General features: G+C 37.8%; 1 protein-coding gene across 2 annotated transcripts in view; it reads right to left on the bottom strand.

The window, feature by feature from the left end:
* Positions 1-12,495, bottom strand: part of RABGAP1L (RAB GTPase activating protein 1 like) — a 666,720-nt gene that overhangs the window by 30,920 nt on the left and 623,305 nt on the right. For both annotated transcript variants that reach the window (XM_046680643.1, XM_046680642.1), the window contains exon 20: positions 2,777-2,869. In XM_046680643.1, the coding sequence (XP_046536599.1) occupies positions 2,777-2,869 (93 nt within the window). The remainder of the gene's footprint in view (positions 1-2,776; positions 2,870-12,495) is intronic.

The raw sequence follows: 12,495 nt of genomic DNA, 5'->3' as shown, positions 1-12,495 counted from the left end.
GCAGCAATGTGAGAAGGTAGGTATGTGCGTATGTCATAAAAATAGACACAAAATGTTTAGATAGATACAGCAAGAACATGACTGCTGAGAACTACCTCTGCGTTATTGGATCTTTAACCCCACCTCTGGCTTCCCTGCAATAGCCCTTTTTTATGCCACCACGCCAAAGAGAAATAGCATCAAACTGAAAAATCTCTTAGAATATCTTATTGTATGACATTTCTGGGCCTTTTTTTTTTTAATTGACTTTCCTAACTTCCTTGCCATAAGGCAAGCTACAGTGTAGACACAGCATTTTAAGCAGTATGGATCCTAAAGGTTGAGGAGGGGGTGTTAGTGAACTGGTTAAGTTCTGACTCACGTCCTCAAAGATCCTCCCAAGCTATTTTTAAGGATTTATAAAGCCAGGTTCACAGTCCAAGGTTTATTAATTATAAAGTGTTCATTCCCAGGCCATGGATCTTATTCGTGACAGGATTAAATTTAGAAGATGCTAAAAGGTATTTTCTAAGACAGTTTCCTACTTTAAGATAATTATAATTAGTTTCTTAAACTAGATATTGAATATCTGAAAGAACAAATCTGTTGATGGCTGAAAACTATGCTGTCAATTGCCACTGTTTGAAATTGTAATTATAATTTGAGGAGTATAACTTTATCAAGTATATCACCAGTACAAATGTCTAGACATTATTAAAAGGGTATAGAGATATTAGTTAGATGATGTATTGGGAGGCTATTACGATAACACAAAGGAAATAGCTATAGAGGGTATCTGATATGTAGATATCAGCTATGTAGATATGAAGAGGCTATAACACTCAAAAGTAGCATCTGTTTTCAAAAAAAGAAAAAAAGTTTAATTCTACTTTGATCTTTCAGTAAAAATTGTACACAGTCTTATGTGCGATAAGTGCTTTTTAAAAAATACTATACATTGTACTATTTATCTATACATTTCTGCTTTTAAAAAAGGATTTAAGAAACAACAACAAGTTCAGTCCCAGATTGATGTTTTAAACACACTATTTTAGTCTTTCATTTCTCTCCTCTTTTAAAGCACTCTTCCCAGATTTTATTCATACTGATGGCAGCAATAAGAAAATCAGAATGATAAAAGCAGTGGGAGGGCTTCATTTTGGATCCTCAATAATATTTTATAATTACTACTTCAAGCCCTTCTAAAGCAGCATGCTACATGAGCTATATTAAAATTGGTTTTATTGAGAGGTGGTGGTGGGGAAACTAGCTTCAAACCCTATTCTATGAGCGCCTATGTGTTAATAGTTATTTACCCTGACAGTATGTGGGGTTTTATTATCAGTTCTTTAGCTAGAGCTATAAATAAGAAGAGAAACAGACTGATGTCAGATTATTGGGTAGCAATACTTGGGAGAAATATAAGGAAGATAAGCGAGGGGCTGGCTATTTTAGTAATATTTGGGTAATTCGAGGCAGTAGGCCTAATAAGGCTAACAACGACCATTTATTGAACACCAACTATGGGCTGGTACTTAACATACAACATCCTTCACCTTTACAACAGTCCCTCAAGGAAATGTATACAGTGAATGTTTCACAGATGAGGAAGAGGGTCAATACCTAGTCCAAGATGCTGAACAATGGCACAGGGAGTAAAATCCCCAGCTTGGATTCCAAATCCTATGCTCCTGTTTTGGAAAGCTAGGATTTGAACTCAGGTCTAACTACAAAATCAATATACTCCTTCCACCACGCCCCTCTGTGACCCTTCCATGCTATTCAATTCAGCGACAGAGACAAGGTGTACATCTGACTGTATCTGCTCATGTCCAGCTTCTGACCACACAAAGGCAACTCTAGTTACAAAAGTGGATGTCATCCCACTGTGGGTAATTTAATTAATAATCCCACCCCAAAACTTTTTCTGGCAGGATATTTTAGCATTGGTGGTGCTCAGTGTGAAAATACAATATTCCCTTATCCTAATGTACTGACGTGGACAGGCAGGGAACCACGATGCATCTGGAGGAATCTGAAGAATTAAAACACGTGGAAGAGAGATGATAATATTTCACTCGGAGAAATAAGTTCAAAATCAGTGTTTCCCAACATTGCATCATGGGAACAGTGTTGCTAATTACCACTGAAGAGATCTACCTTTGTGAATGGCCCAATTTTTAGAAACACTACAATTAACTAAGCTATTAAACTGAAATGATTTTGATTCTGAAACTGCATAGTGTAGTGAAATGTCACTGTTACTTGTAAATTTGTTTGTGGAAATAAATGTTGCAACAAACACCAATACTGTGCTCGATACGCCTTTGTGGTTTTTATTTCTCCTTCCAAATGAGTCTGTATTTTTAACATTTGCCACAGACAGAGGTAAGTCTGAAACTTTCTTGTGCCAGCCTTGGAACAGTTCACCTTCTAAAAGTCTTTGTGGATGTGACCGTGCACAGCTAAAACAGTACTTTGCCATTTTCTTTTTTTCCTCATTTTTGAAAGTAGTTGATAGCCACTTTCTTTCTTTTTCCCTTTCTCTCAGCTTCTTATGAAGATTCTCAGTATAAATGCAACAGGTGGAGTTACCTACAAATATACAAACTGAAAGAAAAGAAATATTATGGTTGGCTACTCAAGAGTCTCCTGAAATGCAAACATACCTGGACATTTAGCATGGTCAGAGTGTCTACGTCAATAGAGAAGGAACAGAGGGAACTGAACATGCCACAGCTGCTGCTTAGGGTAAAGAAGGCACTTTGCTCTGACAGGAGGCCCATGGCTCCCATACCTTGTATCTATCCATGGGGTCTTCCTGCTGCAGCTGGCTCTCTCGCATTGTCTGATATTCTTTCTCATATTTCTTCAGCTTCTTGGTTGGTACCTGCAAGGATCAGAGGAAAAGAATGCTAGATAAGGAGATCACTTAGGAAAATGTTTTCTGATGTGTTTCCTAACTAAGTCCCCGGCATTTTAATGAAGCATATCCAATTCAAAGTTAAGGAGCAAAAAAATCTAGATTCTAGAGCAGGGGTCTGCAAACTTTTTCTGTAGAGGTCCAGATAGCATATATTTAGGCTTTGTGGGCCATACGGTCTAGGTCGCAACTCTTCCACTCTGTTATTACTGCTTAAAAGTTACCATAGGTTATACAAATGAGTGTGGCTGTACTCCAACACAACTTTATTTACAAAAATAGGCTGCAGTTTGTCCATCTCTCTTCTACAATATTGCTTATATGTCATACCTTTTTCTAGTTAATGTATTTAACAGTGCTGTTACTTCTGTTAACTACTTTTCTTTAAGTAAAATTCACTCATGATCTTCTACCATGTTGAAAATGAAAATTATTATTTTATAAAAATAAAAAACTGAGGGGCCACCCCGGTGGCGCAGTGGTTAAGTTTGCACATTCCGCTCCGGCGGCCCGGTGTTCACCAATTTGGACCCCAGGTGTGGACCTATACACCGCTTCTCAAGCAATGCTGTGGCAGGCATCCCACATATAAAGTAGAGGAAGATGGGCACAGATGTTAGCTCAGGGCGAGTCTTCCTCAGCAAAAAAGAGGAGAATTGGCAGCAGATGTTAGCTAAAGGCTAAATATTCCTCAAAAAAATAAATAAATAAAAATAAATAAAATACAATAAAAAAACAATAAATAGAAAAACTGAGCAAAAAAATAATTTTTCAAATGGAATTAATATACTAGAGAGAAGGAAGATTCTAAAGCTTGTCACTGAAAATTTAAAGAAATATAGAATCATTGTGTATAAGACAATAGAAAATCATCTGAACAACGCATCTATTTCTTGTTAAAATTATGTCTCTTTAAAAGCCAGTATTCTACTCTTTTCTTAAGACTAGAATCTTAAAGAATCTTAGAATTCTAAAAATAAATAAGCATTGCACAGTATAAAGATCATAGAATTTGGCCCTAGATGGACCAAGTTCTGAATGCCTCCTATTGTTTTATTAACGGTGGTATTTAAACTCTCTTAGCCCGAGGTTCTTCATCTGTAAAATGGCAGGCAAACAAATTTCTACTTCATAATGGTTGTCAGGAGAATTAAATGATATAACACAGATAAAGTATCTAAAATAACTCCTGGTCCATGGAAACTTTTCAAATTGTTTTCTTTAAAAAAGTATTCACTAAAAGTAATGTATTATAATCTATTATGTTCCATATAACAGGTTAAATCTACTTTAGGCTTTTCTTGAACAATTAAAATTATGTAATTTCTTTAGATATCAAAATCATTCCTTAATGTTTAGGTCCTAAAGTAAGCGACTTGAAATAAAGAAAAAGTTTATTCAGTTTTTTAAAAACATAATGTGTTATTTTTCTGAATTCTTGGGGACTCAGTGAGGGCAAGGATGATGCGTTGATGCCCCTCAGTATCCATTATGATACCTACCCAAAGTAATTGGCCGATACAAGTCCCTTAGCAGACTGTTTCTTGTTGAGTTCAAAACATGGCATTTAGAAAACAGGTATATGTGTGTGAGAGAGAATGAAAAGCACCCGGAATGAATGTAAAGTTACCCTGTGTTTTTCCAGAAAGAGGATAGGTTCAATTCTCTGGGATCTGGCCAGAGAATTTGTTAAATAAAAAGCACCGACACCAGGTATCATCCCTATCTTATTCTAACTACTGTGGTCTCCCCATCCAGGAGCACTGTGAAGTACTAGAATTATCTGCTTCTCACCACAGTTTCACAAACTCACTCCAAACCTGATAGACAGTGTAAATCCTTCAAGGAACACATGATGACAATATTCATCTGGCTGATGGGGGAATGTCTGCTCAGTCAAACAAGAAGTAAGGACATTTTCCAGGGTGTAACTGAATTGCAAAACCACTGCTGAATATTGTCATGAGAAATTCTAATCCTTTATTACTCCGTCTCCAGAGACCTTCAAAAGTATGCTGTGACCAACTGGAGTGCCACAGAGAGGAAAGCACCACCAACCAACTAGGCCGCCTCAAGATCACCAGATAAACAACCAGGAAAATATACATGATCAGGTGCTAACAAGACAGCAAGAACATTATTTTTCTTGAATTTGATAGGGGCCTCAATTTCCTCTAGTTTTCTTTTCTCTGTATGTATTAATCACATACTCCAAAAACCAAAACAGACTCTCAAGATTAAGCGGCAAATCACTAGCCCTGAAGCAGCCCTGGAGCCGAAGCAAACAGGCAAGAAGTCTGAGTTTTAAGCAGTAGCAGGTGTTTCACATGTATCCCCAGGAGCTAGGGTCAAGGGGAGAAGTGGGAGGTGAGGTGAAAAGGGAGCCTACTCCAGCAGCCATTAGCCACAAGATGGGAAGTATGTCAATATTTTTGCAACTGAATACCAGTACTGATGGGTACCAGGCTGAAGATCAGGTCCTGTGTTGAAGTACTTTCTACATGGTTCTAAAATGGATCCATTCATCAATGACTGAATTACAGATTGCAAGCTTGTTCCTAGAGAATTTCTTCTAAAACCACATTTTTAAATTTCAAACCATTATTGACATTTTTTTTTACACGTAAAACAGTGTCCTTTTAAAAGTCAATCTTGCTACTTATGTTAAGAGATTCATTTCAAAGTGAAATTTTAAAAAATACATTGAACATCCTCAATAAGCTAATCCTTTCCCATCTGGCTGAGATTCTAGGATGTTTCACTTCATCTTGTTCAGGGAAACAGAGCAGGTTCCCAGAACAATATGTTGCTAGGAAACCTTCCAAGCTTATTTATCTGGTGCTGTGGGGTGATACTGAGCATCCACCTGTGATTGGCACAAAGTGAAAGGGGGGAAGAGGGTGGAGGAGGAAGGGGAACTGACATGAAACTCCTGTTATTTATAAGATAACCAAGGAAAACAGACTGTTAACAATTTTTAAAACTATATTTCAGGACAAAATTGATTTTATTTTCAGGAACATAATATTGAGCTTGAAATTTTTTTTGTCAGAGAAAGGAATTAAAAAAACCCTTTAGTAAGTAGTTTTAATTAAAAGAACAGAAAGTTATTAAGAATTGAAACAATGTATTATCTCAAGAGCAGTATAGGTTTCTTTCCCTTTAAGTTAAATAAATTTAATGTAAGTATGCGCTTGATAAGTATGTTAAGAATCACCAATCCTCTTAACTGTCTACTGAATTTTGGGGTCCTATTCCACCAACTACCCATCCTCTGCCTGTCCAACACCTCCTATTTGGCTAAATTCAGGACATGTCCTCAAAGAATCCATAATTGTTTGATAAGTGCAACCGACAATGAGCACTCACCACTTCAAAATGGTATTTAGTAAAAACAAATAACCAAATAAATAGCCAAGGCTTGACATTTTGGACTTGACAACTATGTTTAGGGAAGGCAGCATTTAAGACAGAACCAGTGTTTTCATCTTTTGAATATTTTATGATATTTGGAGATATTTCACAATGTGCTTGGCCTTGACATTTAAATTCACAACGCAACCATTTACACAGAATTAGTAATTTGGAGCTGGAGGGACCTTTGAAGATTGTCTGGGGCAATCCCTTTCTTCAGGATGAGGAGGCTGAACCCACGTGGCTAGAGCACTGGATGGAGCCAGCTGGTTGTAGCAGAGGAACCTAGGATATGGATGGGTCCACTATCTCTCTGGCCTGTACTCCTTTCTGGTACTGGGCTGTCAGGGGAAGTGTTTCCCAAACTTTAGTCATTCAAATACCATGTTCATTATTTTTGCCATATCCAAATACATTTTACTACTATTTTTCTTAAAATCAACTAATTTTTTTACACAAATTTATTTTACAAGAAATCAGTTTGGAAGCAAGAGTCAACACAGACCACTGTGGTAGACAGAGAAATGGCCTCTCAAAGACGTCTGCATCCTAATTCCCAGAACCTGTGAATATGGTACCTTACATGGCAAAATGGATTTGCAGATGTGACTGAGGCTAAGGGCCTCGAGATGAAGTATTGTCTTGGATTATCTGAGGGCCAATGAAATCACAGTCACTACAACGGGAGAACCTTCCTGGACTAGAGGAGACGCGACTACTGCAGAAGAACCAAGGAAATTCGATGTTGCTGGCTCTGAAGATGGAGGAAGAGGTCCATGAGTCAGGGTACGTGCGCTGCCTCTAGAGATTTAGGTTCTTTAAAGCCACTTTGTAGTTATTTGCTATGGTAGCAACAGGAAACTAATACAAAAACATTATAAATAATAACTACTATTAATTGAGCTACTAAATGTTTACAAACACAATTCAGTTGAAAGTCTTAACAGTTTTGCTGAAAGTAAAATAAAAACTTCCCTACCCTTCACTTTACAACCAAATGCAAATTATGTGAATATAAAACAAATTGTAAACTGTTAACCCTTATGTTACAAATATCAGAATAGCAAGATAAACGGCAGTAAGCAAAAGATAAATATAACCCCACTCCAGCCAACGTGTGGATTCACTTAGTCCCTTTCTGCCTTCTCTCTCCGGGTGTGGGATTTAAGTTGTACCCAGTTCTTGCTAAGGATCTGTGCAATGTCCACTGTTATTCTCTATTATGTTTTACTGTATTCCATTTTTAAAATGCCTGTTCAGACCTTCTAAAATGATTTCCTGACCAGCAGTTTGAAGGACACTGCACCATAGCAAAGGGACTTTTTCGTGTCTTCCTCTGATGACCATACTCAGTGGGTTGTGACATTAAATCACTGGGGAGGTTTATTAACTCCCCTCCTGGTCACCAGTGCCCTCACCTGCCATTTACTGAGGAAGTGGGGTCCTTTCAGCTGTTAGCAGGAAATACATAGAAAAAAGCCTAATAAGGGAAAGAGGAGTGGTGGGGGAGTGCTAAACAGTCGCCTTCAACAGCAGGGAAAGAGAAAGCACAAAACTTCTTCATTTGCTTTATTCTTTTTCACTGTTAATCACGCTGATCTCAGCTGGACATATGGGAGGGGAAGACTAAAAAAGAATACGCTCAACTTTCTTCACTTCCCATGCTCTTCCTCTTCTGTTCATTAAAGCATATATTTCTTATTTTTATATGTGACTCTGATAGAATGACTATATATGCATATAAATTTTTGTTTATCAATTAATTTTGGATGAACTGGCCTTAACAATCTTTCTCTCACTAATCATATCTACCTGGGTTATTTTGTATTTTTACTTTTATTACATTATTCTGAATACTCCTTAGCAATACTTGAATCTCATGTGCATTAGTTATTTCTAGTAAAACATACTTTTCCTCTTACATATATGAGTTGGTTAGGTTTCCTGATTATCAAATGTGATCTTTATATATTTAAGGAGTTCAGGTGCCTCAAAACAGCACAGACCTTAAACTTTGGATAGTAATTAATGGAATAAGAGAACTCTTAAGTAACAAATTTGGAATATACCTATTATATTAACTTAAGGAAAATTTATACACAGAGAAGAGGGAAATGACACAACATAGAATACACATGTGGAGATTTTTCAACCTGGTCTATATGCTGCAATGTATATACTGATCTTACAGAACAATCTATCAACTAGAGAAAAGACTCTAGGAGCTACTAGTGTCTCTCAAGGTAGGCATACTATTGGCATTCTGGGTGGAATGATTTTTGGTTGTCTTAGACTCCACTTCCCATTTCTGAGTCCCTAGCATCCCTGGCATATTTCTCATTTCACGTATTAAATGTAAGTAGTGCCCTCCAGTCATGGTGACAACTAGGATGCCCACATACCTTTCCAAATAGGGAGGGGAGAGCACTGGGGATGGGAGGTGTGAAGGGTAGATGCTCAAGAAGAGGGTTTCATACTGAAAACTACTCAGCTAAACCGTCGATAAAGACAAAGAGGAGGCCTGGACCGGCACGCAAGGTTTTCAGCACTGCATTCATATATTCTGATGTCTGCTTCCCTCTGCTCTGTTTTTGATCAGCAGTAAGTGGCATGAAGAAGAATGTGGAATGCCTTCATGTCAGAGAATTTCCTAACAGTTTTAAAGCTATAATTTAGAAAATTCTATATTTGAGCCTCCCAACAACTCTGTGAAGTAAATATTATTTGAATTTTACAAATAAGAAAAACTGGAGAGAGGTAACTTGCCCAAGATCATACAGCTGGTAAACAGAGAGTCAGAAATGGGATCCAAGCTGTCTACCTCCAGAGTCTGCCCGCTTCAACCACTTTGCTCCACAGCCTGGGGCCAGACGATTAAGGCAAAGCTCTTCAAGAAGCTGACAGTCTCGACGTAGGGCCAAATACGTGTCTAATTACCATAGGGTTTGAGAAGTGCAATAACAGATGTTGATAAAGGGACAAGGGTGATCAAGAAGCAATTTGTTGTGGGGGGAGCACCTCGTGAGGAAGATTTTCATTGTGACTGGTTTATGTAAGCTTCCTTGCCCAATTCAAAAATATAGCATTTCCCCTGTGCCAAATTTTAACAATGGGCCAGTCACTTGTAAGAACTATTATTCAGGGCTTGATGAATCTGCTGATCTATTTCAGAAATAAAAGATACAAAAACATTTATTGATGGATGCAAATGCTGGCAAAGGAAATCACTATTTAAAAAAAAGGCTGATTAGATCTGGTTAATATTTTCCTGATGGTCAGAAGTTTGAGGGCCTAAAAAATTAATAGACCAAAGGTACTAGCCATCATGTACTGCTCTTGCTCACTTCAGATAATTTCTTAGGATGAACATAAATGATCCCATTTAATATATTGATCATTAGACAGAGAAAAAATAGATAAGAAGTATAGTACTACATTTCTTGGTGATTTGTGTTTGTGTGTGGGGTGAGAGTTTCTAATTCAGAGTCATTTCTAAAAGGACTTGTCAAGATCTGGACAGGAAGTGGATCAGTGGCAAACAAAACTCGCACAGTTTGCAGCAGCCTAAAAGACTTGGGAAGAAATAGATGGGAAGGAATCAAGAGGAGAAGACATCTAAGAAGAGGGACCATGTCTTATAGGCCTCACTTAATTCTCTTCACAGTGTGTTCACCGGAAGAAGCCACTTTGATTCTTTTTGAGCTTTTGCAACTAGGAGGAGGAGGAACATAGTCAATGATATTTTACCTCATGGAACTAGGGTGAAAAAAACCTTCTGAGAACATGAAAGTCTACAAATGGTTATTAATTCTTTTTTTATTGAGGTATAATTGACATACAACATTATATTAGTTTCAGATGTACAACCTAATGATTTAATATTTGTATACACTGTGAAATCACCACAGTAAGTCTAGTTAACATCTGTCACCACACAGTTACAAAATTTCTTTTTCTTGTGATGAGAACTTTTAAGATTTACTCTCTTAGCAACTTTCAAATATGCAATACAATATTATTAACTATACTGTACATCACTCACCATGCTGCACACTACATCTCCAGGAATTATTATTTTATAACTGGAATTTTGTACCTTTTGACCCCCTTGACCACCCCCTCCTGAGTCCACCCCCGCCCCAGCAATATTAAGTGTATACTAATACTTAAGGAACCTAATGGTTTAAGGTGGTGGGGACAAGACAAGTACTTATCTCCTGTTGTATCTCTAACACAACTCCCAAGGCTTACAGACAACGAATTACTAGGCATTCTTTCCTGGGTTCACGCATTACAGTCCACAGTGTTGCACTTGCTTTCATCTCATCCGGCACGGTCAGCTTTCCCAGCTACTCAAGTCTAACGGTGCACACACCTGTGACAGGTTCCTGGACTCATTCATTGTATGATGTGAGTCACTTTCCAACATTCGTGGCTCACTCCTGAATGTAGTGCGCTCATCAAGTATCTACAAAAGCTTTTGAAATAGTGATATCTACTTTCTTTATCACATTCTAATATATGTTATCTGCTCCCAATACTGTAGCAACTTTACGAGACTCCTGCATTTTATAGAAACTGCTTATCTGTTCATTTCTAATCCCTCATCTCCAGTCCTATAAATTTAATCTTGTATACTATTTTTATGGAACTCCTTGGCACTTCTGCTCTAGAGCTTTCCTATCAATAAATAATATCTCACGGTAGAGTAATTTCTTTACTATCTATGTGTTGATAATTCCTAAATTTATAGTTTCCAGCCCAGGACTTTTACTGAGCTCAACCTACATATCTGACTGCTAACTTCATGTCATCTTTTGGATGTTTCACATTTGAGATATTTTAAATCTGGACTCATGACCCACTCCCAAACTGTTCTTCCACTGTTCATCTTCCATCCAGATGCTCATGCCAGAAACTTAGAAGTCACCTTTGACTACTCCCCCCGCAGAGATCATGAAATCAATCACTAGATTCTATAGGGTATGCCTCCAAATATTTCTCTAGCTTGTGTTCTTCTTTTGAACCTTATTGACACTGCCCTAGTTCAAGCCAAAATCACCTTTCACCATTTCAATAACCTCTAAACTGGTCTCCCCGTGTCCACGCTTGCTCTACTCCAAATTTTTTCTCCACAGGGCAGCCAAATTTTTTTCAGGATGCAAATCTGGTGTCAATCTCCTTCCTAAATTTTTCAATTGCTTCCTGTTGGACTTAGGATAAAGAGAAACACTTGACATAGCTCTGCTGGTCATATCAGGTTTGGTCTCTACTTCTCCCCGTCACTCTCTATGCCCGTATTTTGCAAAAGTGGGGTTTGCCCATCCCAAGGAGTACATAAAATGATCCAAACAGGTGCAAAAGGCAAAAGACATTCACTAGAATTTTCAGTTCTATTATTTTTTTTACCTCATCTTTTAAAAATGTCTATATTTGTACTTATTTTATTAAGGTATATGTACATAATTTATTTAAAAATGAATATACATATACTGGAGGTCAAAAGAGTTTAGAGACAACAGTCACTACTCCAGCCACAGTGGACTTATTTTAGCTAACACATACTTTGCCCTGTCTCAGGATTTTGAGCATGCGCTTGCTTCTGCCAGGGTGGATCCAGCACCTTCACCTCAAGATTCTAATTCAAAAGGTCTGAGGTGTGATCAGGCATCTCTATTTTTATAAAGCTCCTCAGGCAATTCTGATATATGATCCGTTTGAAAACCACTGGATTAAAACATCAAGTGCTAGCAAGGGAGGAGTGAGAGACAGGCTGGAAAGGCATTTATAAACTGGCCCGAGAACATAACCATCAGTTTCTAAGGGAATATTCGTTCTAAGTTTCAAACAACCAGTTTATAAATAAACTTCAGGAGAGAATAAATTTGTAAGATCAGGAAGGACTATTTTTAATGTTCTAAATTTTTTCAAGAACTTATTATATAAATAGTTTGAATATAAGGACAAAATGAAGTTTTTTTTTTTTTTTGAGGAAGATTAGCCTTGAGCTAACTACTGCCAATACCCCTCTTTTTGCTGAGGAAGGCTGGCCCTGAGCTAACATCCATGCCCATCTTCCTCTACTTTATACGTGGGACGCCTACCACAGCATGGCTTTTGCCAAGCGGTGCCATGTCCACACCTGGGATCTGAACGGGCAAACCCCGGGCCGCCAAGAA

The sequence above is a fragment of the Equus quagga genome, chromosome 13, assembly GCF_021613505.1.
Source record: "Equus quagga isolate Etosha38 chromosome 13, UCLA_HA_Equagga_1.0, whole genome shotgun sequence".
NCBI classification, from domain to species: domain Eukaryota; kingdom Metazoa; phylum Chordata; class Mammalia; order Perissodactyla; family Equidae; genus Equus; species Equus quagga.
This window is presented reverse-complemented; position numbering and strand designations above follow the sequence as displayed.